The 24,641-nt window shown below is 47.9% G+C and overlaps 1 protein-coding gene across 1 annotated transcript in view; it reads right to left on the bottom strand.

Annotated features, from left to right (window-relative positions):
• The window catches only part of CHMP1B (charged multivesicular body protein 1B), a 218,790-nt gene that overhangs the window by 57,554 nt on the left and 136,595 nt on the right, over positions 1-24,641 (bottom strand). The window contains exon 3 of the mRNA XM_078688513.1: positions 6,975-7,121. Within this exon, the coding sequence (XP_078544639.1) occupies positions 6,975-7,121 (147 nt within the window). The remainder of the gene's footprint in view (positions 1-6,974; positions 7,122-24,641) is intronic.

The following is a 24,641-nucleotide window of genomic DNA, read 5'->3' as shown; positions in this document are numbered from 1 at the left end:
GAGTAGCCCCTTCGGACGATTTGCAGCACCCACCTGTCCGATGTGATAGTGCGCCAGTGGAGGAGGTGATGGCAAACCCTGCCCCCCACTGGCGTCGAATGGGCCTGAAAGCTCGGACTAGGAAGGCTTTGAGGCGGATGCTGCGGGGGTGGATGTGGACTGGCCTCACCGCTGTCCCCTGGCACCGCCACGGTGGTTACCACGTTGGCCGCCGCGCTGGATGTTAGTCTGCGGCCAGTGGCTGGCAGGACGTGAGGGGGCGCCCCTTCCTTGGCTACGAAAGGAGCGAAAGGCAGAAGATTGCTGGCGCTGGCCCGACAGGCCCAAGGACTTGGCCGTAGCCCTGGAGTCCTTGAAAACGCTCAAGCGCACTGTCTGCCTTGTCGCCAAAGAGGCGACGGCCATCAAACGGCATGTCCATGAGGGAATTATGGACATCAGCCGAAAAGTTGGCGGACCTGAGCCAGGCGTGGCGGCGAACCGCCACCGTCGTGGAAATCGCCCTGCCCAGCGAGTCCGTGGTATCCAGCCCACATCGGATAGAATACAGTGCTGCATCTCGCCCTTCCGCAAGGGCTTGAGCGAGTTTGACCCAGGCCTCCTCCGGGCAACCTGGCAGCACTTCCGTGACCGTGTCCCACAGAGAGTGGGTATAACGGCCCAAAAGGCAAGCAGTGTTAACAGACCGCAATCCAAACTGAGTGAGGAGAACAGCTTCTTTCCGAACTGCTCATACCTTTTGGATTTGCGATCAGGTGGAGCAGTCGGGAATGCAGTCTGGGAGTTAGAGGCCTGGATAACCAGGCTCTCGGGGTGGGGTTGGTGGACAGGATGCTAGGGTCACCCAGGGCCAGGCGGTGGCGCCTGGCCACGTTCCGATCTACAGGGGGACCTGTAGCGGGCCTGGACCAAGTGCCCAACAGAACGTCAGTAAGGGCCTCATTAAACGGCAGTAGAGGCTCCGAAGAGCTTTCCTGGGGTTTAAGGACGTCGGTGAGGAGGTTAGTCCTAACGGCCGCGGCGGGGAGTTCAAGAGCCAAGGTCTTGGCCGCCCTCGTCAGCACCACGCTGAAAGCAGCCCCCTCCTCCGTAGCCACGGTAGGAGGGGAGACAAAGCCAGTGTCGGGCGAAGTGTCCAAACCACTGGCCTCCCCTAGATCAACTGCCCAGTCCTGATAAGACTGTCACTTCCGTGCCAGAGGGTCCTCAGACCCCTCCCAATCTCCCTCGCCTCCCATCTCCTGATACTCGGGTTCAAAGGATGGGGCCGGATCATAGAAGAATTGCTCTTCTCTCTGCATCGAAAGCAGCGTCTAGCGACGTCGGTCCGAAGCCGGATCCGGACCGGAGGAAGGACCGGGGACGTCGTCGTCTGGGGACGGCGTCGGGGGCGACACCCTGGGAGTCGGCGGAGGGGTCGTAAGGTTGACCAGCGGCAACCCGGATCCAGAGCCGGATCCGGTGGGGCCCTGCGGCGTCGGGACCGAAGGCGTCGACGGCACCGGGGCCGAAGCACCCGGCCCGCTTGGGCTCCCAGTCGGGGACGCGGGACCCAAAGGCGCCACAGCGAGACCCGACGGAGGAGAGAGCGACCTCATGGCCATGAGGAAGGCATCGATCTCCTTCGGCGTCGCGTTCAGTTCAGGGACCGGCAGGTATGGAGCTGGCAGCGGCGCTTGCGGCTCCAGCGGAGCTACGTGGGCGATGTCACCCGGACCCCCGGCCGCATCGCGCGAGCGTCGAGGGAGTCGGAAGAGCGATGTAGTCTCTTTGACTTCTTGTGCCTCTTACCTGAGGACTTGGAGCCTGACGAATGGTGTCGACTCGCCGAGCTTCGATGACTGTGGTCCCGCGACCTGTCCTTCGACCTTCTCCTCGACCTGGACTGTGAACGGCGCGGAGCCGACTGCCAGAGCTCGAGGCACTTACGGGACCGCTCCCGCCTAGCCTTCGACGTCAAGGCCCGGCAGTCTGGGCACGACTTGTCATCATGGTCGGCCTCAAGGAAACCCAGGCACCGGCGATGGGGGTCGGTAACCGACATCAGTCGGTTGCAATCGGCACAGGGCTTGAACCCGGGCATCCCTGCCGGCACCGATAGTCTTATGACTCGAAAATAGAATAAAAAAGATCGAAAAGTTAGTCGAAAAGTGACTAAGGAGTACTGCGTTTTCCGGATCTGCGCTTGGTGGAGCGGAAAAAAGAATAACTGACGTCAGCGCGCGAGGGATGCGTCTAAGTATTCCGGCGACGTCATCCCGGCGCCAACGATGCCGACGACGGACGCGGAGCCGCAGACAATGCCTGCCGACGCGGAGGGGTACTGCTACGCAAAACTTTCCGGATCCAGTCTGACGCCTGGGGATATTCTAAGGTAAGGAATCTAACACTAACCGGTTTCTTTCGGATCGCTGAGCCGACCTGTTCAGGGAGTTATTAAATACTAAGTTGAGTACACCTCCCAGAAGTATCTTGCGCTTGACTGTTGCAGCGGACTTCTTCAGAGCCTCATGGAGAAACCTTTCCTGGCCCTCATTTGGTGCGTACAGAGACCCAATAACCAGAGTGTGCCCCCGATTGTGAACTGATAAGTCAGTAGCCTTCCCCTGATCTCCGCCACCTTCTGCGCTACTTTCACCTGGAAGGCCCTGGAGACTAAATTCGCCACCCCAGCTGTCTTAGAAGGACCGGATGAAAAAAATTGTGTGGGGAACATACAGGATTTAAGTCGATGACAGTCACGTGAGAGCAGGTGTGTCTCTTGTCGCAGGCATATTTCAGCTCTGGTACTCTCCAGGTATGAGAGGATCGCCCTGTGCTTGATGGGGTTGTTAAGACCTCTCACATTTAGCGTGAGGATCTTGAGATTAGTGAGGGGCATCTAATGGTCTAGGACCAGGTAATATGTACAGGGAACCAGGGTTGGGTCTGTGTGTTCGGACCAGCATGTGAGTGTGAGTTGGGCTCTGCACTGTGTTACAAAGCCCTTGTGCGCCGAGGAACAGTGAACGGGGGACCCTATAACAAAAATGATCCTAGAAATACATTTATGAACAGAGAATAAGAGTTCAGGATACAGTCCATCATCCAAGGATTACCAGTAAAGAGTCTGTTTGGGGTCCATAGTGTGGCCAAGTTTGCCCCACTGTCTGGCCCGCCGCCTGTCCAAATGCAATGAAAGAGGGGTGGGGGGGGGGGAACCAAACAGACGTCACATGGTATGCTCACGAAGTTTGTGCCAGCGCCCCTGGGAGGGTCTGTAGGATCACCTGCTCTCCCTTCGTGATCTCTGTTGGGACAGGTAGTTTTGGTTGGCATCTGCGGCCCTGCTGCCTCCATCTCGGTTGCGAGTCCCCGGCCCCAGGGGTAGGACTGCGACTCCCATCGTCCTCCACGGGAACGACAACGCCTAGCAGCTGGAAGGCCTCGGAGAGGGAGCAGAGTTGGTGAAGTTTGCCATCCAGACGGAAGAGAAGCCGAAATGGGTGGACCCAGCAGTATGAGATGTCGCGCTGATGTAGATGCATAGTGATGGGTCGAAAGGTTTTACGTTGCTGTAGAGTGAGCGCGCCAAGATCCTGGTACAGGGTTGGTGTTTGATCATTAAAAGTGACCGGGTGCATGGAACTGGCCTAACGGAGAATCTCTTCTTTCGTACGAAAGTCCTGTACACAGACCAGTATATCCGCAGATGGGGCTTAATCAGAGCGGGGTGGGCCCACTCTGTGTGCTCTGTCTATTTTAATGTCCATGCCAGGTGGACTGCCAAGAATATGATTGAAGAGGTCTCTCATGTAGGCGAAGATGTCCCTGGCTTCCTAATAGGTTCTCCCCCCTCTAATCCGGATGTTATGTCGGCGGGAGCGGTTTTCTAGATCTTGCAGGTCCAACTTTTGTTCATGGATGCGGATGACTTCTTGCTGTAAGGCCGTCATTTCAGTGTCCTTATTGTCGCCCCGGTCTTCCACTGTAGCGACACGCTCCCCTATTTCATCCACATCTTTTCTGATGTCTTTAATTTCTGATGCGAGGTCGCGCTTAACTGTTTACAGGTCCTCGCGAAGAGGGACTCGAGGAAGGCTTGTGTCACTGGTTCCTCTTTGGCGCCGTCCACCTGCATTTGGGCGGGCACTGGGCTCGCTGAGTTTAATAGCGACCACTGGGCCACCTCTACAGCGCGCTCGTTGAGGTAAAGGGTAAAGTCCACCCAGCTTTGCCAGTCACTTTCCAGACCGGAGATAACGAGTCGACCTACCGAGCAGGCCCTCTCTTCTCCTTTAATGCTTGGCCTGGTCATACCACCACCCTGGGTGTTATAGTGCTGCTCCACTTCGGACCCGTAAAGTGGACTCCCCAAACGCAGGATGGGGCTCACCTCATCGAAGTTCCCTTTGAGTCAGCGTTCTCTTGTGCCTTTATGCCTCTGTGCTTAGCGGTGAGGCTAGGTCCCCGATAGCGGGTGCAGCCAGCAGCGGAGGTGTTGTGAAGATTCGGCCGGGATGCTAGGCCAAAGCTAGGAGTTGAGCGGGGAACTACACGGGCCTAGCCCGGCCGCCTCCGCAGGTCACAGGGCTCCACTCTAAGCAACAGACTCTAATGGCGGCCGCGCTCACGTCCTCCTATAGCATGTCTCTCACTGCTCACGGCTGTGCCACTCGCTCTTGACTGCCAGACATTGCCTAAGGGGGAGCCAGGGTCCGATCCACAATGCAGTGGCTTCCGTCTAGGCGCACCGCTGCGGCCTAGTAGCCTGTCTCCGCATCTGCGTATCTTGGCGCTGTACCTCTTGATGTGGGGGTTGTCGACTCTTCGCCTCTTGGGAAGTCAGGCCTACGGTGCTTATGGCCTCCAGTCTGTACTCCTCCCTGCGGTTTGTCGCTTTTCCTGGCCAGGCCTGGCTTCACTGCTCCACTAGGCGTGGTTGGGCCGTGAGTGATTTCAGCGCAATCCGCGCCTCCGGCGGTCTGCACAAGGCCGGTGCTGCCTCCCCGATCCCCTCTGTGGTGCCTCTGTCGGCCTCACTGGTGCTGCCGTCGCTGCCGGCGCAGGATGGCGCTCGGTCTCAGAGCCTCACCCCCTTCGATGGATCCGGCTGTGCTCGTCCGTTTCCACGCTCTCCTCCGTCGCGGCCCACATTACAGTCTGTTCATGGTCGCGGTCCGCGGTCTTTTCACCCGATAGCCTCGAACCTCGGGCCACTAGCATAAGTCCAGTGCTTCCCTGGAACAAGCCCGGGCCGATTCTGCACTCGGGGCCAGGCCTGGGCTCCGGGAGGTGCTATACTTGGGCGACAAAGGGCGGGAGCAGAGAAACACCATCCTGTCTCGCCGCCATCTTGGCCACGCCAACTTTAACTTTATGCAATTTTATACATAACATTTAGCAGTGTGTGCATTACAGTACTTTTTAGATAAAGCCTGGCAGCTTTAGTTGCATAACAGGCTCTTGTAATTAAAAAAAGAAATATAATAAAAAAAAGCATAAAAATACAAGCACACATATATACATACAGAGTGGGGCTCTCTTTTATCACTGGTCTGGTTTCCCCTTCTGTGTCTGCTTACTATAACATATAGCAATGGGTCAGTCTACTTCAGTCACTGGCTCTATTGTCTTCTGGGTGATGGCATTTTGCCGGACCACATGTCCACATCCACTTGAAACAGATTGTGCTTCAGTGCCAGGACGTCATTCACTATTTTTGTGTGATTTCTCCTTTTATAAGTCACACTGTTTTTCTTTCCCTCTCTTTTTTTAAATGCATGTATTTATAAGCAGTCATCAGCTCCCTAGATATTGCTACCGGGTGACTAATTTATTGCTTATTTCTGGAGTGCACCGCATTCCACCTGGCTACTGCTTCCAAACACAGCACCCATCCTGAAGGCCATTGTCCATAGTGTATCATTGTTTCACCATTCAAATATGACTTCCACATTTAAAACATGGCAGTCTTCTTGGATAGCTTCAGCAATTAGTCAAATTAGTCACTGTGCACAATATGGCTCCAAGATAGCCACTCACTGCTATGTTTAAGTTTTGACTTATTCTTCACTGCAAGCACATTCGCAGTGTGTATATATTCTGTCGCATTGTTCTTTTTGCTACTGTTATTCTTTTAATTTATCTTGCATATGCTTGTTGAGTTTGAGGGTGTGTTTTATCATGGAGGAGTGGATAAGTGTATGAATGATCTGTGGGTGGATGAACGGATGCTTGAATGCACAAATGTGTGACAGTGTATGGACTATAAGGTCTTGATAATAAGGTAATAAGTATCTAAACTCCCCAGTAATTGAAAAAAAGCACCTTCAGGTATATACAAGACCTAGTGGCATTGTCAATCCTTGTTCTATTGTGGGTCACAGAAAGCCATCAGATTCCAGACGTAAACTGATGCTACAATCTAAGCATAAAGGGTAAAATCGAGCAAACTACCTGAAGAAGTAAAGCATTAACCAAGACACTATGAAATACATCAATTCAGATACAGTATATGCACCAACAGTCAAAAATACTAGACCACACCTACTGATTTCATGCAACAGGACATTCACTGCTTACGAAATTAAGTAATGGAATCACTAACGTGAAAACTAGCTCTTGGTTACTCTTTTGTATCGTGAATGATACAGCTCATTTCAAGAGTGCAGATCAAAGATTTACAAATGCACAGTTCAACGGCATCTAATCAACCTATGAACCCTAATATGAAATGAATCTTATAATAAACACATGAATATGCACAATTTAGTTTGACCTACAATTCAGTAGCCAAGACCTGTAATCCCAGTTACCTTAATCGTATGACTCTTAGGTGGTTTATTTTAAAAGACAATTGACACACAAAATACATTTCTGGTCATCTGATATTGTACACTCCTGTTATATTTGTATAGGTTTATAGGTTTTTTTAAATGACGCAATCTCTTGAACACAAAGCTCACTGCGTGTCAGAAACAAATGTCATGTACCTTGCCCATTGTTACAGCGGTTTGCACCCTAGCAGCAACAGCATCCACTCGAGCACTCATGCGCAAGAAGTTGATGGCTTGATTCTTTTGTCTGATGGCATTTTCAGCGTGTATTCTTGCCACTTCTGTATTGCCCTTCTGAATTGCCTGAAATCCGTTAAAGATACATATAAGACAACAGTTTATACCATGTGCTGTGCAGTAAGTTGGTGCTAAATATAAATGCTTGGAATTAACATGAATAGCAACAAACACTGTTAACTCACTGGAACATTTAAAAGAAGATATTATTGTTATGACAAGAAAAGAGAGTAGAAGAGCAGGCCATAGAGCAGGACAGAGCAGGGATTTAAAGTCAGGCAAGGTAATATATTTCCAAATGCACAGAGGAATATCAATTCATATATTTCTCTACACTAGACTTGCATTGTCTCTAATCTTACAAAAACTAATCATAAGCCAATGCACTTTCGCCTGCATCAGTCCAGCAATGTTAATGAGCTAAAGGCAACATTAAAACACATACCACAACGTAATGGAGAGATGAAATGTTTTAACTTTACACATTCCATTCCAAGCAAGCAAACACTTTCTCTCTTCAACCCCTTTCCCCCATTCCTTTTTTGCATAAATGTTTTGAGGAGCAAAATAAAACAATTATATTTTCAGAAAATACGTTAAGTTTCAACTACAGACGTTATGTTCACAAACCTTTTCCAATATTACAAATGGCATAACATACAAATGTACATAAACAAATGGCTGTCACTCTTTCAAAGCAATTGTAACAGCTTTCACACACCTACGAGGGGAGTATTGATACATTGCATCGCCTACCTCTGAACGTGTGCAGCGATGTAAACTGAAAACCTTCTTCAACAATAGACCGGAACACTTTCATCGGCTCGAACCTAAAGATAATTAGAACATTGGAATTTGGAGCACTCCATTGTAGGCAGTGGAGTGCTCCATGCTACGGGCCGGTAAAGGCCAGCAGAGCAACATTCCAATGTTGTTTAAACAAAGACCTCTCGGAGCTCGAGGGGATTTCAATCCCCTGGGGCTCCGAGAGGCCTTTGCTTAATTTGTTAGAACATTCTACCATCTAGTGGCAGAATGTTTTAATTGCCTTATAGCCCTTCTTAGCTGGGTTATACCAGCTATTAAAGTCCTGCGCCAAAACGTTGGAGCGGGCCGCTAATATAGCCTTATAGCCCGCTGTAGAGGGCTATACCGGCTAATAAAGGTCCTCTCCAGCATTAAAGGCCCCGAGCTGAAGGAGAGGGCCTTTAACAAGGGAGAGGGACTTTAATAGCGGTATAGCCCATCTACGAAGGGCTACAAGGCTATTAGAACATTCTGTCACTAGAGGACAGAATGTTCTAACAAAAAAAACCAAGCCTTTTGGGAGCGCGAGGGGATTGGAATCCCCTCAGGCTCCCTGAACTCTTTGTTCACAACCAGAGCTGTGAACAAAGAAACATTGGAATGTTGGAGCTCCAGGCTTATACCAGCCATTATAAGCCCAGAGCACTCCATTGTTTTCAATGGAGCTCCCAACATTCCAATGTTCCAACAGCCAGTATAGCCAACTACAGCTGGTTATAAAGCTATATTAGAACACTGGAAAGTTGAGAGCTCCATTGAAGACAATGGAGTAGCTCCGGGCCTATAATGGCTAGTATAAGCCCAGAGCTCCAACACTCTAGTGTTTGTTTTTATGTTTCTCCCTTTTTAGTTTAGAACATTCTACCCCTAGTCTGTAGAATGTTCTTATGGCCTTATAGCCCTTCTGCCTCGGGATATACTGGTTCTTAAAGGCCCTCTCCCTCATTATAACTCGGCCTCAGGGTCTTTAACAACTGCTATAGGCCTCTCCAGCGGGCTATAAGGCTATAGCAAAACCTAATGCATTTGTGAAGCTATTCACAGTTATCAACCTAAATTATATAGACCTTTCAGAGCTCTGGGAAAGGGAAGAAGGCTGTGAAACACATGTTGGCTCCTTTTCTCAAATTAGCTTTGTTAGTATCCTCCATATTGTAGCATGCATAAATGTTTCAAATTAAAAACTGCTCCACTATAAGAACAGCAAATGAGCTCTATTAACTACAGGATTATATTGGTCTAACTCCCAACAAATTTGAGAAGTAAGGATATATTATATTGAAGGTGAGATTTTAATATGAGAATATTATTTTTGAGACTAAGTGATAAAGAAAGGTGTACGTAATTAAACATTAGGTTATAATAACTTAATTTGAAGTGGGCTCCCCTAATGCTGTATTGTGTACTACAAAACACGCCCGTTTACTGGCTTACAGAGTTTGAGCATTAGCACAAAGCCGGAATACCGGCAAATAGGTGGCAATGCCGGTCTGATGTACAAAGGTCCTACGTTTTTTATTTGTGGAAGAAGTACTAATTAGAGGTCTAGCTTGGTAGATATGGTTTTAATGGTCACTGAAAGGGAGGGGTTATGCAAAATAAAAAAGATTTTTATGAACTACCACAGTGGTGAGGCTAATCCTGTTCTGCAGGCTATATCACTCAAAGAGTAATAAATGGTTGGTGATTGCCCAGACTTCCTTTAATTAAAATAATTGGAGAGTCTGTAAAGGGCAAACAGTGGGTCTGGACGTATGTGCTCTATAGCCTGTGATCAAGGGCTCTTGGCAACCAGCCAGATTTGACAAGCCATCTGGGCATAAAGTAGAGCTATCAGCTAGATTTGACAAGTCAGCTGGGCATAAAGAATACTCTAGGAGAACCTAAACATTTTAAAAGGCGCAAAAATGCAAGTTTCACTGAAATGGTGAAAGGGTTGTGTTTCTTCTCGAACAGAGACAATCTCCTTGCCTTTGTTGTCCAAAACGAGGTGTTAGGGCTACAAAATATACCCATGTACACTTTTGTCCTGTTTTCACTTTCATGAAAAGCTATGACACTTTCAATTTGTATCTTCTCTAATGCTATACAAGACTAGGAGTTTTTTTTAATGGACCCTTTCTAGGGATCCTTGAGTGATTTATTCATTAACAAAAGATCGTTTGGTGTTCCACTGCTGTCCTTGAACTTATCTTATATGACAGGTCATAAGCAGGAAACACTTCCTACACAAGATTCCAGAGTATGTTGTGTCTGTCTCACAATCCAAATGGCTTACTTACTCATGTTGAGGCATTGAAATAAGCTACTGAACCAGGAAGTTTGAAACCTCCCAAACCCGCCGGACATCTACACCCCCCAGAATTTGTGACAATACAGTGCTGTCAACTGGAGACACTAGAAGTGGAACTCTGGGGCTCAATGTAAAAAACATATTATTTGCACTTAATGTAACTTGAATTTTGGAGTTTACTTAAGTCTTTCTAAAATGTTATCTGTTGGACTTTACCTTTTATATGGATTCTTGTCCCAGCTGGTTGCACTGAGGAGATTTTTCCTTTTAATGGGCATTATGAGTAAGCCACTTTCTAGGTGCCATTTTGGGTTGGTTGGCAGTCTCGTGGTTTCAAGGGAGGCAGGATTGGAGAAGAAGACTGGACATACAAAGAGACGCGTGACAAAAGTGCATCAAAGGCAAGCTGGTCTGCACTCGTCAGCGTCTGTTCCGCATCCAGCTCCAGCCAGGGATCAAAAATTCCTCATTGTTTGCTTACTTTCTCTCCCAGTATGGGTAACACTGATATTGCAGTAGCTCCCCCGCCAGGCTTCTACATTCTCCTATGTGATAGAACGGAGGCTAAAGATCGGGCCTGGCTATTATTTTCCATGAATCAAACATTTGAAGTCGACAGTATCAAAGGGAGCAGAGAGCCTTTTTAGGTTTTGCCTGGCGAAAGCTGCGCTCTGCGCAGCTTTTTCGCGCAGGCGAAAACCTAATGAGTATGGTATGGGAGACAGGAACGGCCCCAGTCTTTCATTGGCTAGCTCCATAAATGGAGGCTAGCCATTGGAAGACGGGCCTGTCCGTCAATGCCGGAACAGATTCGGGGGCGTTCCCGAGAATTTTTGGCTTTTGGCTACGTCACGCTACGTCAGCCAAAAGCCGGGAACGCCCCCGAATCTGGTCCGGCATTGCCGGCACCTGCCTTCCTGTCTCACGCGGCGCCCGGCGGCGCCTGCCGCGTTGATTTCTCTTTTGCGGACCCAGGGGGTCTGGCCGCTCTGGGACCCCGGTTTCACATTTAGGAAACATCCCAGAGCCTGGTGGTCTCATTGGCGGCAGCAATAACGGCCTGAGGGAGACTTGGGGAGGGTTCAAGAATACGCTGTCTGACCCCCAACATGGCGGCATGAGGAGCTCGGCGAGCCGGACCGATCTGCGGGAAAGGGCATGAAGGTCAAACCAAGCTGCAGGGCTGCTGCCATTGGAATTTCGTGTCTTTAAGGGATGCCTTCGTGGTGTTGTGCTTTTTTGCTTCCGAGGCGAGCACTGTTGGATGTAACTGAAATCGTTACATTACCTTCTATTCTTTCCGTTCGCTGGAGGATTTTAACTCCCTTTAGCTGACAAGCATGCCTTTCATTGAATAGCAGAGGCATTCAAGTTTGTTACGCAGCGAGCCCCGGGGGAAGCAGGGCAGATGCAGGGGAGAGGGAAATGGAAGGCAGCCTCTGCTTGCACGAAATGTGGTTTTGAGCGCAGGGCGTTAGGTTCCCGCCCACCCTCCCGCTGTCTGTTGCCCCCCCTCCCGCTGTCTGTTGCCCCCCTCCCGCTGTCTGTTGCCCCCCCTCCCGCTGTCCGTTCCCGCCCCTCCCGCTGTCCGTTCCCGCCTCCCCCTCCCGCTGTCCGTGTCCACATATAATTTTAGGCAAAGCTCTGAAGTTAGGCCGGTTCAGTCGCCAACAGCTAATCCAGCCCTGTCCTCGATTTATTTTTCTCTCCACCTTCACGTCATTGGTCTACTTTTGTCATAATAAACTACAAGTCCCAGCGTGCTAAGCGGTTTGGTGAGCAACGCATTCTTCTCGAGTTACAAATCATGCTCTCTAAATGTTCTGATGCTTATACTAGTATTAAAGATGTTTTTTCAGGCAGTACCTTGACCCGGTGTTGCACTTTCTGTTTTTAGATCGGTGGCCGCGGGGCGGGTCACAGACAAAGCACACGGTAGCACATCTGCACTCATCCTGAAAGCCAGAATTATCACCAATATCGGGAACAAAACTGGAGAAGATGAGGCATTACGATAGAGCTATTGAGAACTGTGGAGCCAGCCAGGCTTGAGTCTCGGCGCCGGCTCTACAGCCCGTGATTCTGGGCACATCATTTAATTTCCCCGTTACCTTTAAAACAAACACTGGCCTGGTGTAGGCACATGCACAGAGCGCTCTAATACCGCGGAGTTCGCGCTATATAAAACTGAAAAAATACAAATAAATGGAGAACTGAGAGGAGGGTTTTCTGGCTCCCGTGAGTGTGTACAAGTAGCACCTCAGGGGCGGGAAGGCGTCGAGAGCCAGCTGAGAGGGCCGGGGGTGCAGGAGGGAGGGGGAGTGAAGTTTGACAAGCTGCGGCTCCAGCTGAGATGCATACACTTCAGGGAGGGGGGGCAGCAGGCGGGGAGGGGCCCCACAGACGCCCACCCCCAGCACCACTGCAATCCGCGATCCCTCACACTGGGGAGCAGCCCTGCTCTGGGTAATGTGAGCCACAGGGAAACCAATCATGAGGCGAGGGACCGCGTGTGATCTTCGGCAGCCCGTCACTCACTCTTCCCTTTCACCACAATCTCCTTCTCTCACTGACTCTCTCTCTTCTGCTCATGCTCTCATCCCGTCACTCACTCTTCCCTTCCACCACACTCTCCTTCTCTCACTGACTCTCTCTCTTCTGCTCATACTCTCATCCCGTCACTCACTCTTCCCTTTCACCACACTCTCACCTTGTTTTACATGACAAGTTTAAACAGTATGCAGCATTCGGCAAAAAGGTCTGTTTTATTAAACCTGCCAATGCTCTGTTGACCTCACTGTCTATGCTACTTCCCTTGATAACTCATCCGGGTGTCCGAGCAGTGTCCCAGTAATCATTTAATAATACATAATAGACTAACTATGGGGTACACTTGTGAGGCATGGCAACCATGAAGCACGCAGATGAACAAGATCGAGTGAGAAAGAGATTGTGAAAATGTTGGCATTATTATAGTAAAACATATATAAAAAGGCAGTTTAAGCAGATAAATGTATCTATCGATCTCTCTCCCTTCCATATCCCCCCCCCCCCCCCCAGCACGTCAGGCAGGGGGTTCGGCGCCCAGCAGCACACAGCTTAAGCCCCGCAACCAACCCCCTCCTTTTTTTTTCTCTCTTCAGCCTTGTGGCTCTAACTAACGCAATTCTGCAAGGGGCCACACTTCGGGTGGATCTGCAGGTCACCGAAGTGGCAGAAAATCAATATAAGCAGCCTGTCCCCTCCCTGCCCTTTCCCAGCCTGTCCTCTCCCAGCCTGTCCACTTCCAGCCTGCCCTTTCCCAGCCTGTCCTCTCCCAGCCTGTCCTCTCCCAGCCTGTCCACTTCCAGCCTGTCCACTTCCAGCCTGCCCTCTCCAAACCTGCCCTCTCCCAACCTGCCCTCTCTCAACCTGCCCTCTCCCAGACTGTCCCCTCCCTGCCCTCTCCCAGCCTGCCCTCTCCCAGCCTGTCCCCTCCCTGCCCTCTCCCAGCCTGCCCTCTCCCAGCCTGTCCTCTCCCTGCCTGTTGTTGTGTCCCGGCGGCAGCAGGCAGCAGCGTGCACTGCGTCCCCGAAGTAACAGCCCTAAAGCAAGCAAGAAGTACGCCCCCCTCCCACCAATCCCTGTTAGGTAGTGGAAACTGTCCAAACTGGGGTGCAGACAGCCCCTCTCACCTTTCGGCCTGGTACCACTGCACCAGCCGCACTACTTCCCTACTGACCGTTCTCCACTTCAGCCCCGTCTAAATTACAATTCATGCTTGTGACCCTTTTGCCTGCTTGTGCTTGTTTTCATGACCATGTTGCCTGCTTGTGCCTCCGTGTGCCCTTGTTGCCTGCTTGTGCCTCTGTGTGCCCCTGTTGCCTGCTTGTGCCTCCATGTGCCCCTGTTGCCTGCTTGTGCCTCCGTGTGCCCCTGTTGCCTGCTTGTGCCTCCGTGTGCCCCTGTTGCCTGCTTGTGCCTCCGTGTGTACCTGTCGCCTGCTTGTGCCTCAGTTTTCGTGCCCCTGTTGCCTGCTTGTGCCTCAGTTTTTCGTGCCCCTGTTGCCTGCTTGTGCCTCTGTGTGCCCCTGTTGCCTGCTTGTGCCTCCGTGTGCCCCTGTTGCCTGCGTGTGCCTCCGTGTGCCCCTGTTGCCTGCGTGTGCCTCCGTGTGCCCCTGTTGCCTGCTTGTGCCTCCGTGTGCCCCTATTGCCTGCTTGTGCCTCCGTGTGCCCCTGTTGCCTGCTTGTGCCTCCGTGTGCCCCTGTTGCCTGCTTGTGCCTCCGTGTGCCCCTGTTGCCTGCTTGTGCTGTGTGGGTGTGTGTGGAAGGCTCTGTGTGGGTGTGTGGAGGGCTCTGTGTGGCTGTGTGTGTGGGGAGCTTTGTGTGGGGGGGGCTTTGTGTGGCCGTGTGTGTGGGGGGCTCTGTGTGGCTGTGTGTGTGGGGGGCTCTGTGTGGGTGTGTGTGTGGGGGGGGCTCTGTGTGTGTCATTTGCGAGAGATAAAGCGAGTGGCATTGTAAATGACAATGCCATTTATTTATGTTAAAAAAAACATAAATAAAAATAATGTCAAGAGCAATGCCAATAGCTCTAACTTTAACAAAGGCAAAACCATTGCATTGTAAATGCTTGTTTTAAGTTAGTTCAGTCTTGCTCTTTTGCTGGAGGTCTGGTGTATCGTTCTCTAGGACCATGTACACATTACCTGAAACGGAGGCTCCCCATGTGCCACATAACTCTAACCTCACAGTACTGGGGGATTATAACTGTCATACTGAAGATACCTATGACTTAGATGGCTAGAATCTTATTGGTAACTTAGAGCTTTTTTTAACTTTCTCAAAGTGTAGTGGACCCTACTAATTTCTCTAGGCCAAAGAGAAGCTACTTTGCAAAGAGTTTGAAAGAAAGTGGAGGGCTCATTACAGATCTGATAAAATAACAAGATATATATCCGCTCTAAAAAAGTTTCATACATTGCTATAAAACCCTTTTTTACTTTACAAACTGGATCAGTAAATAAAAGAGGAACTTTCAGATCATTAAGGTTTTTCTTCAACCCAACCCTATATTAGAGATGTTTTACCATCTTAAAATGTTATGTGCTAATTTTTCCAACTTTTTTTGAGGAGACATTTAATATGATTCAGATAGGCTTTGTTAACAACACTGCCAGGCTAAATGGTTCTCTAAGCCCATCATAGGGTATTTCTTCCCTGAAGTCTATTATGGCAGATGTTCAGCCAGTTTCCTTTCAAAAATCAGAATATACTATTTTACTATGGAAATCTGGGTCACCAATGGTTCTATGCCCTCTGGCTATTCTAAAAAATAAATAAAATAAAAAAGCCACTGAGACCATTAATCCTGAGATTAATCATATTTTAAACACTTCTCTTTCTTTGTGTGAGGTGCCAGAGGTTTGTAAATTGGTTGTTAAACCTCTATTGAAAAAAAAACATCCGATCCATGGAACTGTCCAATTTTAGGCTTTCTCTGTGCTCTTGCTAAAATGTTAGAAAAATAGTTAACAATCAATTAATGGATTTTCATGAATCTTAAAATATTCTTCATCCCTCACAATCTGGGTTTAGGCCCAGGCATCCCAGTATATCCGTTCTTGTGGAAGTGTTGGAAACAATGAAAGTCACTCTGGATAAGGGTCAGAATGCTGTGCTAATCCTTTTTGGATTGTCAGCAGCATTCGACACTGTCGCGCACAGTACTCCTTCAGCATCTCAGGGAAATTGGCATCTGTGGCCCAGTTTGGTCCGGGTTCCAGTATTTTCTTGCAAATAGAAGGCAGGTGGTGTTCATTGGTTAGTACCTTGGAAGAGAAATCCATAAGACATGGTGTTCTGAAGGGCTTGTCTTTTAGGCCGTGTGTGATCTGAGGAGTTTGGTCCCTTGGTCTTGCACACCTCAGAGAGGGATCGGAGGTCCAGCATTGGCAACAGCATCGTCCCCTCAGTTGGGACCAGCTGAGTGCATGACACTGGTGGCATATTTGGGTAGTGGTCAGATGGTTGCCTTCCTCATGCTGGCTACTTCTATTGTGTCCTGAGCAGAGGGATGATTCAGGCACAAGCACTTGCAATCCCTCTGTGAGGTAAAGCATAGAGGTTATGCTGCAGTGGCAGCCGATAACCATTACACTTTTCAAGACATTAGGGTGAATGTACAAGAGAGGGGGTGCTTTTGTTTTGAAACTCCTTGACAGAATTCAACCATCCTGGGATCCACTGGGTTCCTAGAGCAGAAGAGGTTCAATAGCCTTCGTAGCACTGTTCCGTTCACAGGTTTCAGTCTACCTCCTGGGTCACTGTACCAGTTCCCTGATGCGTTTGTGAACCAGGGTAGGATGCACAACATGTGCTAAAAAAAGTCTCATTTTACACCTATAACAGAAGAAGCACCATTTGGACATCGAAAGCAAAGCTTCTCAAACAAATTAACAAACATTTGAAGTTTGAGATGCCAAAGCACAAATCTGCATTGATTTTGATACAAGCTATTTCAAACTTTGGCATCAATGCTATATTTACTATTGCATTTATGCCTTCACTGGGTCTTGGAGATTCTTTCTCACAGTTCGCCTCCTCCATCATGGTCTAAAAATATTATGATTCAAAGAGGATTACAGTGCATCATTTTTTTTTACATAGATTTAGAACTATCTGCCTTTTGATGAATGTGAAAAGGTTTCCCTAACTGGCATTCAATACATGCGTTCGAGTCAGCATTTCTTTGACCACAGTATTTGCAAATATCCTAATGTGAGCTGTGGGTGTTAAAATTCTAGTTTTCAGCATGTAGCAATACATGGTGATGATGGTTCTTCAACAAGCAATCCTTATTAGTGTTCGTAACTTTACAGTAGCTCTGCATATGCAGGATCCCAGCAAAAAATAAAAATAAATCAACCATACCATTAAATGAAGAATCTAGCAATAATAGTTTCTTTTCTTTCTTCAATGCAATTTTACTTTTAATAAAGCTGCAACAGTTTTCTGCTTCTGATATTATAAAGTTATTGAACTCGCAAGTTTCTTCATTAGAGGAAGAAAGAAAGCTGAATCACTTAGCATATATGGCCAAAACTACAAATGGTTCGTTCAGGATTCCATTTGGATAGTTTTTTTAAGGCACTGGCAAAGCAGGAATAATAGAATACCTTTCCCACAAAACAGGATACTTTACGGAGCCTGATCTTCAATCCAATTTTGAAGAGCCAAAGAAAATACAAAGTGGCCAATGATACAGATTCCTTTTTTGACCTCAGAAGTATAAACAATTTTTTACACTTAAGAAACTGTTCCATAAGTTTTTTCAAGGCTGAGTTCATCCGCACTGACAAAGCCCTTGGTCAACATGGAGTCATCCTTAATAGAGCAATCCATGATTACTTCAGCAGACTCCGTATACATTCTTAGCCACCAAAGGCACACAAAAAATAAAAACCTTTCATATGTCTAGAAATCTTATTGGCTTGGTCAGTCATTGCTACCGTAGTCCTGGGAAAGTCTAGGTCAAGGCATGCAAAGGCCAGGATAAAATCCACTTTAAAAATGTAGTTGAAAATATATATAAGAAAAAGAATGTATAAGTATTGTTTTATACTCTCTGGCTGAGTTTGTGGATCCTCAGGCACAAGGGCTACTGATGGAGATGTATGAATCTGCTGTCATTAAGAAAAGCTGCTTGGATTCTGTCCATTTGCCTTGTACTGGTGCTCCTGCAATAAGTGGTTTGTCAAATTTTTATGTATTTTTGGGGACAACCCCTAGCTACATAAACCAGTTGCTCTCTACTCATGCACCAATCCAGACCATTTTTCAATATCAATCGAGGATGGAGTGTCTGCTTTCCATTGACAAGAAATATCCCTTTTAGCTGCCATCAGACCAAACCATAGCAATTGTTTTAGAACGGTCCTCTTCAACATAAATGACAAAATGCAAAAGTCAGTTTGGGGTCCTGCGGTATGGGCCGCTCTAGCAGGCAGCCCAAACAGGAGAGTATTCCAACCTAGTAAGCATGTATTTTAATGCAACCCCATATATTATGCATGAAGGACAAGTTACTCACCTTCCGTAACGCCTTATCGGTAGAGATATGATCTATCCGCAGATTCCTTACATTTGGAATTCTAGGCATCAGGCTGGATCCGGAAGATTTTTCTTAGCAGTACCCCTGCGTGCTGGTAAGTGGAGTCGGATGACTCCGGGTGACGTCGTTGGTGTCGTGACATCCAAGTCGTCAGCCCCCTGGAGTGTTGGTTATATTGACGTCAGTACTTTTCACGACTTTCCACACCAGAAGCGCGAAGCCATGAAATGACTGACCATGGAGTGTTAAAAAATGAACAGCTAGGGCCCAGAAGGGGAACATCCCGGACACTAAAACCAATTCCGCAGTGCAGGGCGGATGAGTATGTTGGTAATGAATCTGCGACTAGATCATGTCTCTACCAGATAAGGCGTCACCGAAGGTAAGGAACTTGTCCATCTGATAGAGACATTTAGTCGCAGATTCCTTACGTTTCAACAGATACCCAAGCAATATCTTCCCTGGAGGAGGGACTGCAGAAAGTTTGGACCAGGAAGTCCTGCAAGACAGAGCGCCCAAACAGGCCTTCTCTGCGAACTTGGGAATCCAGGCAGTAGTGTCTGGCAAACGTGAACAGCGACGCCCACGTGGCTGCTTGGCAGATATCAGAAACTGGGGCACCACGCTGGAGAGCTGTGGTGGCCGCTTTTGTCCTTGTGGAATGAGCTATGAGCCGTTCAGGGGGATATTTTCTCACTAAGGCACGGCAGATTTTGATACAGAGGATGACCTAGTGGGATATAGTCCTCTTTTGGACAGCAAGTCCTTGCTTTGCCCCCATGTACCCTATAAAGAGTTGGTCGTCCACCCGGAACTCTTTGGTTCGATCGAGATAGAACGATAATGCTTTTTGTGGGTCCGGACGATGGAGACGCTCATCTTCCTTGGAAGGGTGCAGGGTGCATAGAAGGTAGGCAGAAAACTGACTGTCTCAGATGGGTGTTAGCACCGTAGGCAGAAAAGATGTCCTAGTCGCCCACCTGGCAGAGGTTATTGCCACTAAAAAGGCAGTTTTGATAGTGAGCAGCCATAGAGGGCAGTTGTGCAGCAGCTCAAACGGTGCACACATCAGAAAGGTGAGAACCAAGTTAAGGTCCCACCGTGGCATAATGAAGAGAGAAGGGGGTGGGGGAACAAGTGGGTTAACCCCTTCAAGAACCTCTCCACCAGAGGTGATTTGAAAAGAGAATGCAGGTCAGGCAGCCGAAGAACAGCCTTCAAGGTGCCCAGAGCAGGGCCCTGCTGGGCTAGTAAAAGAATAAACAGGAGGACATCAGATAAAGATGCAGATAGAGGGTCAGTAGACCAGTCTGTACAATATTTACAACACTTGATCCACCAGCAGGTGTATACAGATTTCGTGGAGGGACGTCTCACTGCCAGAATAACATCAAAGACTTCGGGAGGAAGGTCAAAAGCTGTCAACTGTCGCCGCTCAATCTCCACGCAAGGAGGTGGTGAGTTGGCAAGTTTGGGTGGAGGACCCTCTACTGCTGCTCTGACAAACAATCCTCCCGAAGGGGTAACCTGATCGGAGGAGCTGTGCTCATGACTGGAAGCGTGGGATAGCAAACTCTCTGTGCATAGTCCGGAGCTACAAGAATGACTGATGCCCAGCCGCTCATGTTCTTCTTGAGCACTTTGGGCAGGAGTGGCAAGTCTGGAGGTGGGAGACAACCGTTTGGGGTGAGCCCGCATTTAACAACCAGTTGTCAAGATAGGGGAAGACTGGAACCCTTGATCTCCGCAGATGGGCGGCGACCACCGCCATCACCTTTGGGTACATCCGAGGGGCGCTGGTGTGGCTGACGAAAAGCACTGTAAATTGAAAGTTTCTCGTGGCCCACAGTAAACCGCAGGTAGCGACTATGGGCAGGCAAGATGGGGATAGGAAAATAGGTATCCTGCAAGTCCAGCGCTACCATCCAGTCTCCCGGGTCCAAGGAAGACTGGACCTGAGCTAGGGTGAGCATCTTGAACTTCTCCTTTTTGAGGAAGTAGTTGAGGGCTTTGAGTCTGTGATAGGACGAAGGCCTCCATACTTCTTTGGGACCAGAAAGTAGCAGGAATAACAACCACTCCCTACTTATGGCCCAGGAACCCTCTCTATAGCTCCCTTGGTAAAGAGAGTCTTGACTTCCTCATGGACTAAGGCAAGGTGATACTCCGTAAGTCAATCGTACACTGGAGGCATAGATAGAGGAGTATTCTCGAAGGGGAGGGAATAGCCCCTTCGGACTATCTGCAATACCCTCTTGTCCGATGTGATGTTTCGTCAGTGGTGGAGATGATGGTGTACTCTGCAACCAACTGGCAGAGTTATCCTGGGTGATCGGACTAGGAAGGTTTTGTGGTGGAGGAGGGGTTCAGGGCTTGGCTTGACTTCTGGTTTCCTTGACCCACGGGGCTGGGGTGAACCGCGTCCACGCCCCTTCAGAGGTTGCCGAACTTGCGGGCCTGCTGGCCGGAATAAGACTGACGCGATTGATAGCCCCTTCCATTGCCACAAAAGGAGCGAAAATCAGATGAGGCCCCAAGGAGTTGTGATGAGGCCCAAATACTTGACCGTGGCCTGAAAGTCTTTGAAACGTTCAAGGGCAGTATCTGCCCTCAAAAGCCATCAAAGGGCAATTCCATGAGGTTAGCCTTGACATCCACTGAAAAAACAGATGCTCTCAGCCAGGCGTGGCGACGAATGGCCACAGTTGTGGAAATCGCTCTGCCTAGCGAGTCTGTTGTGTCAAAGCCACATCCGATGGTGAACTTAGCAGTGTCTCTCCTGTATGAAATAGTTTGGAAGAGTAGAGCCCGGTCCTCCTCGGAGACTCTGGGCAGCACTTGCACAATCAGTCCAGCAATGTTAATGAGCTAAAGGCAACATTAAAACACATACCACAACGTAATGGAGAGATGAAATGTTTTAACTTTACACATTCCATTCCAAGCAAGCAAACACTTTCTCTCTTCAACCCCTTTCCCCCATTCCTTTTTTGCATAAATGTTTTGAGGAGCAAAATAAAACAATTATATTTTCAGAAAATACGTTAAGTTTCAACTACAGACGTTATGTTCACAAACCTTTTCCAATATTACAAATGGCATAACATACAAATGTACATAAACAAATGGCTGTCACTCTTTCAAAGCAATTGTAACCGCTTTCACACACCTACGAGGGGAGTATTGATACATTGCATCGCCTACCTCTGAACGTGTGCAGCGATGTAAACTGAAAACCTTCTTCAACAATAGACCGGAACACTTTCATCGGCTCGAACCTAAAGATAATTAGAACATTGGAATTTGGAGCACTCCATTGTAGGCAGTGGAGTGCTCCATGCTACGGGCCGGTAAAGGCCAGCAGAGCAACATTCCAATGTTGTTTAAACAAAGACCTCTCGGAGCTCGAGGGGATTTCAATCCCCTGGGGCTCCGAGAGGCCTTTGCTTAATTTGTTAGAACATTCTACCATCTAGTGGCAGAATGTTTTAATTGCCTTATAGCCCTTCTTAGCTGGGTTATACCAGCTATTAAAGTCCTGCGCCAAAACGTTGGAGCGGGCCGCTAATATAGCCTTATAGCCCGCTGTAGAGGGCTATACCGGCTAATAAAGGTCCTCTCCAGCATTAAAGGCCCCGAGCTGAAGGAGAGGGCCTTTAACAAGGGAGAGGGACTTTAATAGCGGTATAGCCCATCTACGAAGGGCTACAAGGCTATTAGAACATTCTGTCACTAGAGGACAGAATGTTCTAACAAAAAAAACCAAGCCTTTTGGGAGCGCGAGGGGATTGGAATCCCCTCAGGCTCCCTGAACTCTTTGTTCACAACCAGAGCTGTGAACAAAGAAACATTGGAATGTTGGAGCTCCAGGCTTATACCAGCCATTATAAGCCCAGAGCACTCCATTGTTTTCAATGGAGCTCCCAACATTCCAATGTTCCAACAGCCAGTATAGCCAACTACAGCTGGTTATAAAGCTATATTAGAACACTGGAAAGTTGAGAGCTCCATTGAAGACAATGGAGTAGCTCCGGGCCTATAATGGCTAGTATAAGCCCAGAGCTCCAACACTCTAGTGTTTGTTTTTATGTTTCTCCCTTTTTAGTTTAGAACATTCTACCCCTAGTCTGTAGAATGTTCTTATGGCCTTATAGCCCTTCTGCCTCGGGATATACTGGTTCTTAAAGGCCCTCTCCCTCATTATAACTCGGCCTCAGGGTCTTTAACAACTGCTATAGGCCTCTCCAGCGGGCTATAAGGCTATAGCAAAACCTAATGCATTTGTGAAGCTATTCACAGTTATCAACCTAAATTATATAGACCTTTCAGAGCTCTGGGAAAGGGAAGAAGGCTGTGAAACACATGTTGGCTCCTTTTCTCAAATTAGCTTTGTTAGTATCCTCCATATTGTAGCATGCATAAATGTTTCAAATTAAAAACTGCTCCACTATAAGAACAGCAAATGAGCTCTATTAACTACAGGATTATATTGGTCTAACTCCCAACAAATTTGAGAAGTAAGGATATATTATATTGAAGGTGAGATTTTAATATGAGAATATTATTTTTGAGACTAAGTGATAAAGAAAGGTGTACGTAATTAAACATTAGGTTATAATAACTTAATTTGAAGTGGGCTCCCCTAATGCTGTATTGTGTACTACAAAACACGCCCGTTTACTGGCTTACAGAGTTTGAGCATTAGCACAAAGCCGGAATACCGGCAAATAGGTGGCAATGCCGGTCTGATGTACAAAGGTCCTACGTTTTTTATTTGTGGAAGAAGTACTAATTAGAGGTCTAGCTTGGTAGATATGGTTTTAATGGTCACTGAAAGGGAGGGGTTATGCAAAATAAAAAAGATTTTTATGAACTACCACAGTGGTGAGGCTAATCCTGTTCTGCAGGCTATATCACTCAAAGAGTAATAAATGGTTGGTGATTGCCCAGACTTCCTTTAATTAAAATAATTGGAGAGTCTGTAAAGGGCAAACAGTGGGTCTGGACGTATGTGCTCTATAGCCTGTGATCAAGGGCTCTTGGCAACCAGCCAGATTTGACAAGCCATCTGGGCATAAAGTAGAGCTATCAGCTAGATTTGACAAGTCAGCTGGGCATAAAGAATACTCTAGGAGAACCTAAACATTTTAAAAGGCGCAAAAATGCAAGTTTCACTGAAATGGTGAAAGGGTTGTGTTTCTTCTCGAACAGAGACAATCTCCTTGCCTTTGTTGTCCAAAACGAGGTGTTAGGGCTACAAAATATACCCATGTACACTTTTGTCCTGTTTTCACTTTCATGAAAAGCTATGACACTTTCAATTTGTATCTTCTCTAATGCTATACAAGACTAGGAGTTTTTTTTAATGGACCCTTTCTAGGGATCCTTGAGTGATTTATTCATTAACAAAAGATCGTTTGGTGTTCCACTGCTGTCCTTGAACTTATCTTATATGACAGGTCATAAGCAGGAAACACTTCCTACACAAGATTCCAGAGTATGTTGTGTCTGTCTCACAATCCAAATGGCTTACTTACTCATGTTGAGGCATTGAAATAAGCTACTGAACCAGGAAGTTTGAAACCTCCCAAACCCGCCGGACATCTACACCCCCCAGAATTTGTGACAATACAGTGCTGTCAACTGGAGACACTAGAAGTGGAACTCTGGGGCTCAATGTAAAAAACATATTATTTGCACTTAATGTAACTTGAATTTTGGAGTTTACTTAAGTCTTTCTAAAATGTTATCTGTTGGACTTTACCTTTTATATGGATTCTTGTCCCAGCTGGTTGCACTGAGGAGATTTTTCCTTTTAATGGGCATTATGAGTAAGCCACTTTCTAGGTGCCATTTTGGGTTGGTTGGCAGTCTCGTGGTTTCAAGGGAGGCAGGATTGGAGAAGAAGACTGGACATACAAAGAGACGCGTGACAAAAGTGCATCAAAGGCAAGCTGGTCTGCACTCGTCAGCGTCTGTTCCGCATCCAGCTCCAGCCAGGGATCAAAAATTCCTCATTGTTTGCTTACTTTCTCTCCCAGTATGGGTAACACTGATATTGCAGTAGCTCCCCCGCCAGGCTTCTACATTCTCCTATGTGATAGAACGGAGGCTAAAGATCGGGCCTGGCTATTATTTTCCATGAATCAAACATTTGAAGTCGACAGTATCAAAGGGAGCAGAGAGCCTTTTTAGGTTTTGCCTGGCGAAAGCTGCGCTCTGCGCAGCTTTTTCGCGCAGGCGAAAACCTAATGAGTATGGTATGGGAGACAGGAACGGCCCCAGTCTTTCATTGGCTAGCTCCATAAATGGAGGCTAGCCATTGGAAGACGGGCCTGTCAGTCAATGCCGGAACAGATTCGGGGGCGTTCCCGAGAATTTTTGGCTTTTGGCTACGT

The sequence above is a fragment of the Lissotriton helveticus genome, chromosome 4_1 (assembly GCF_964261635.1).
Source record: "Lissotriton helveticus chromosome 4_1, aLisHel1.1, whole genome shotgun sequence".
In the NCBI taxonomy this organism is placed as follows: Eukaryota; Metazoa; Chordata; class Amphibia; order Caudata; family Salamandridae; genus Lissotriton; species Lissotriton helveticus.
Note: the sequence above shows the minus strand (reverse complement) of the source record. Positions and strands in the feature narration are given on the sequence as shown.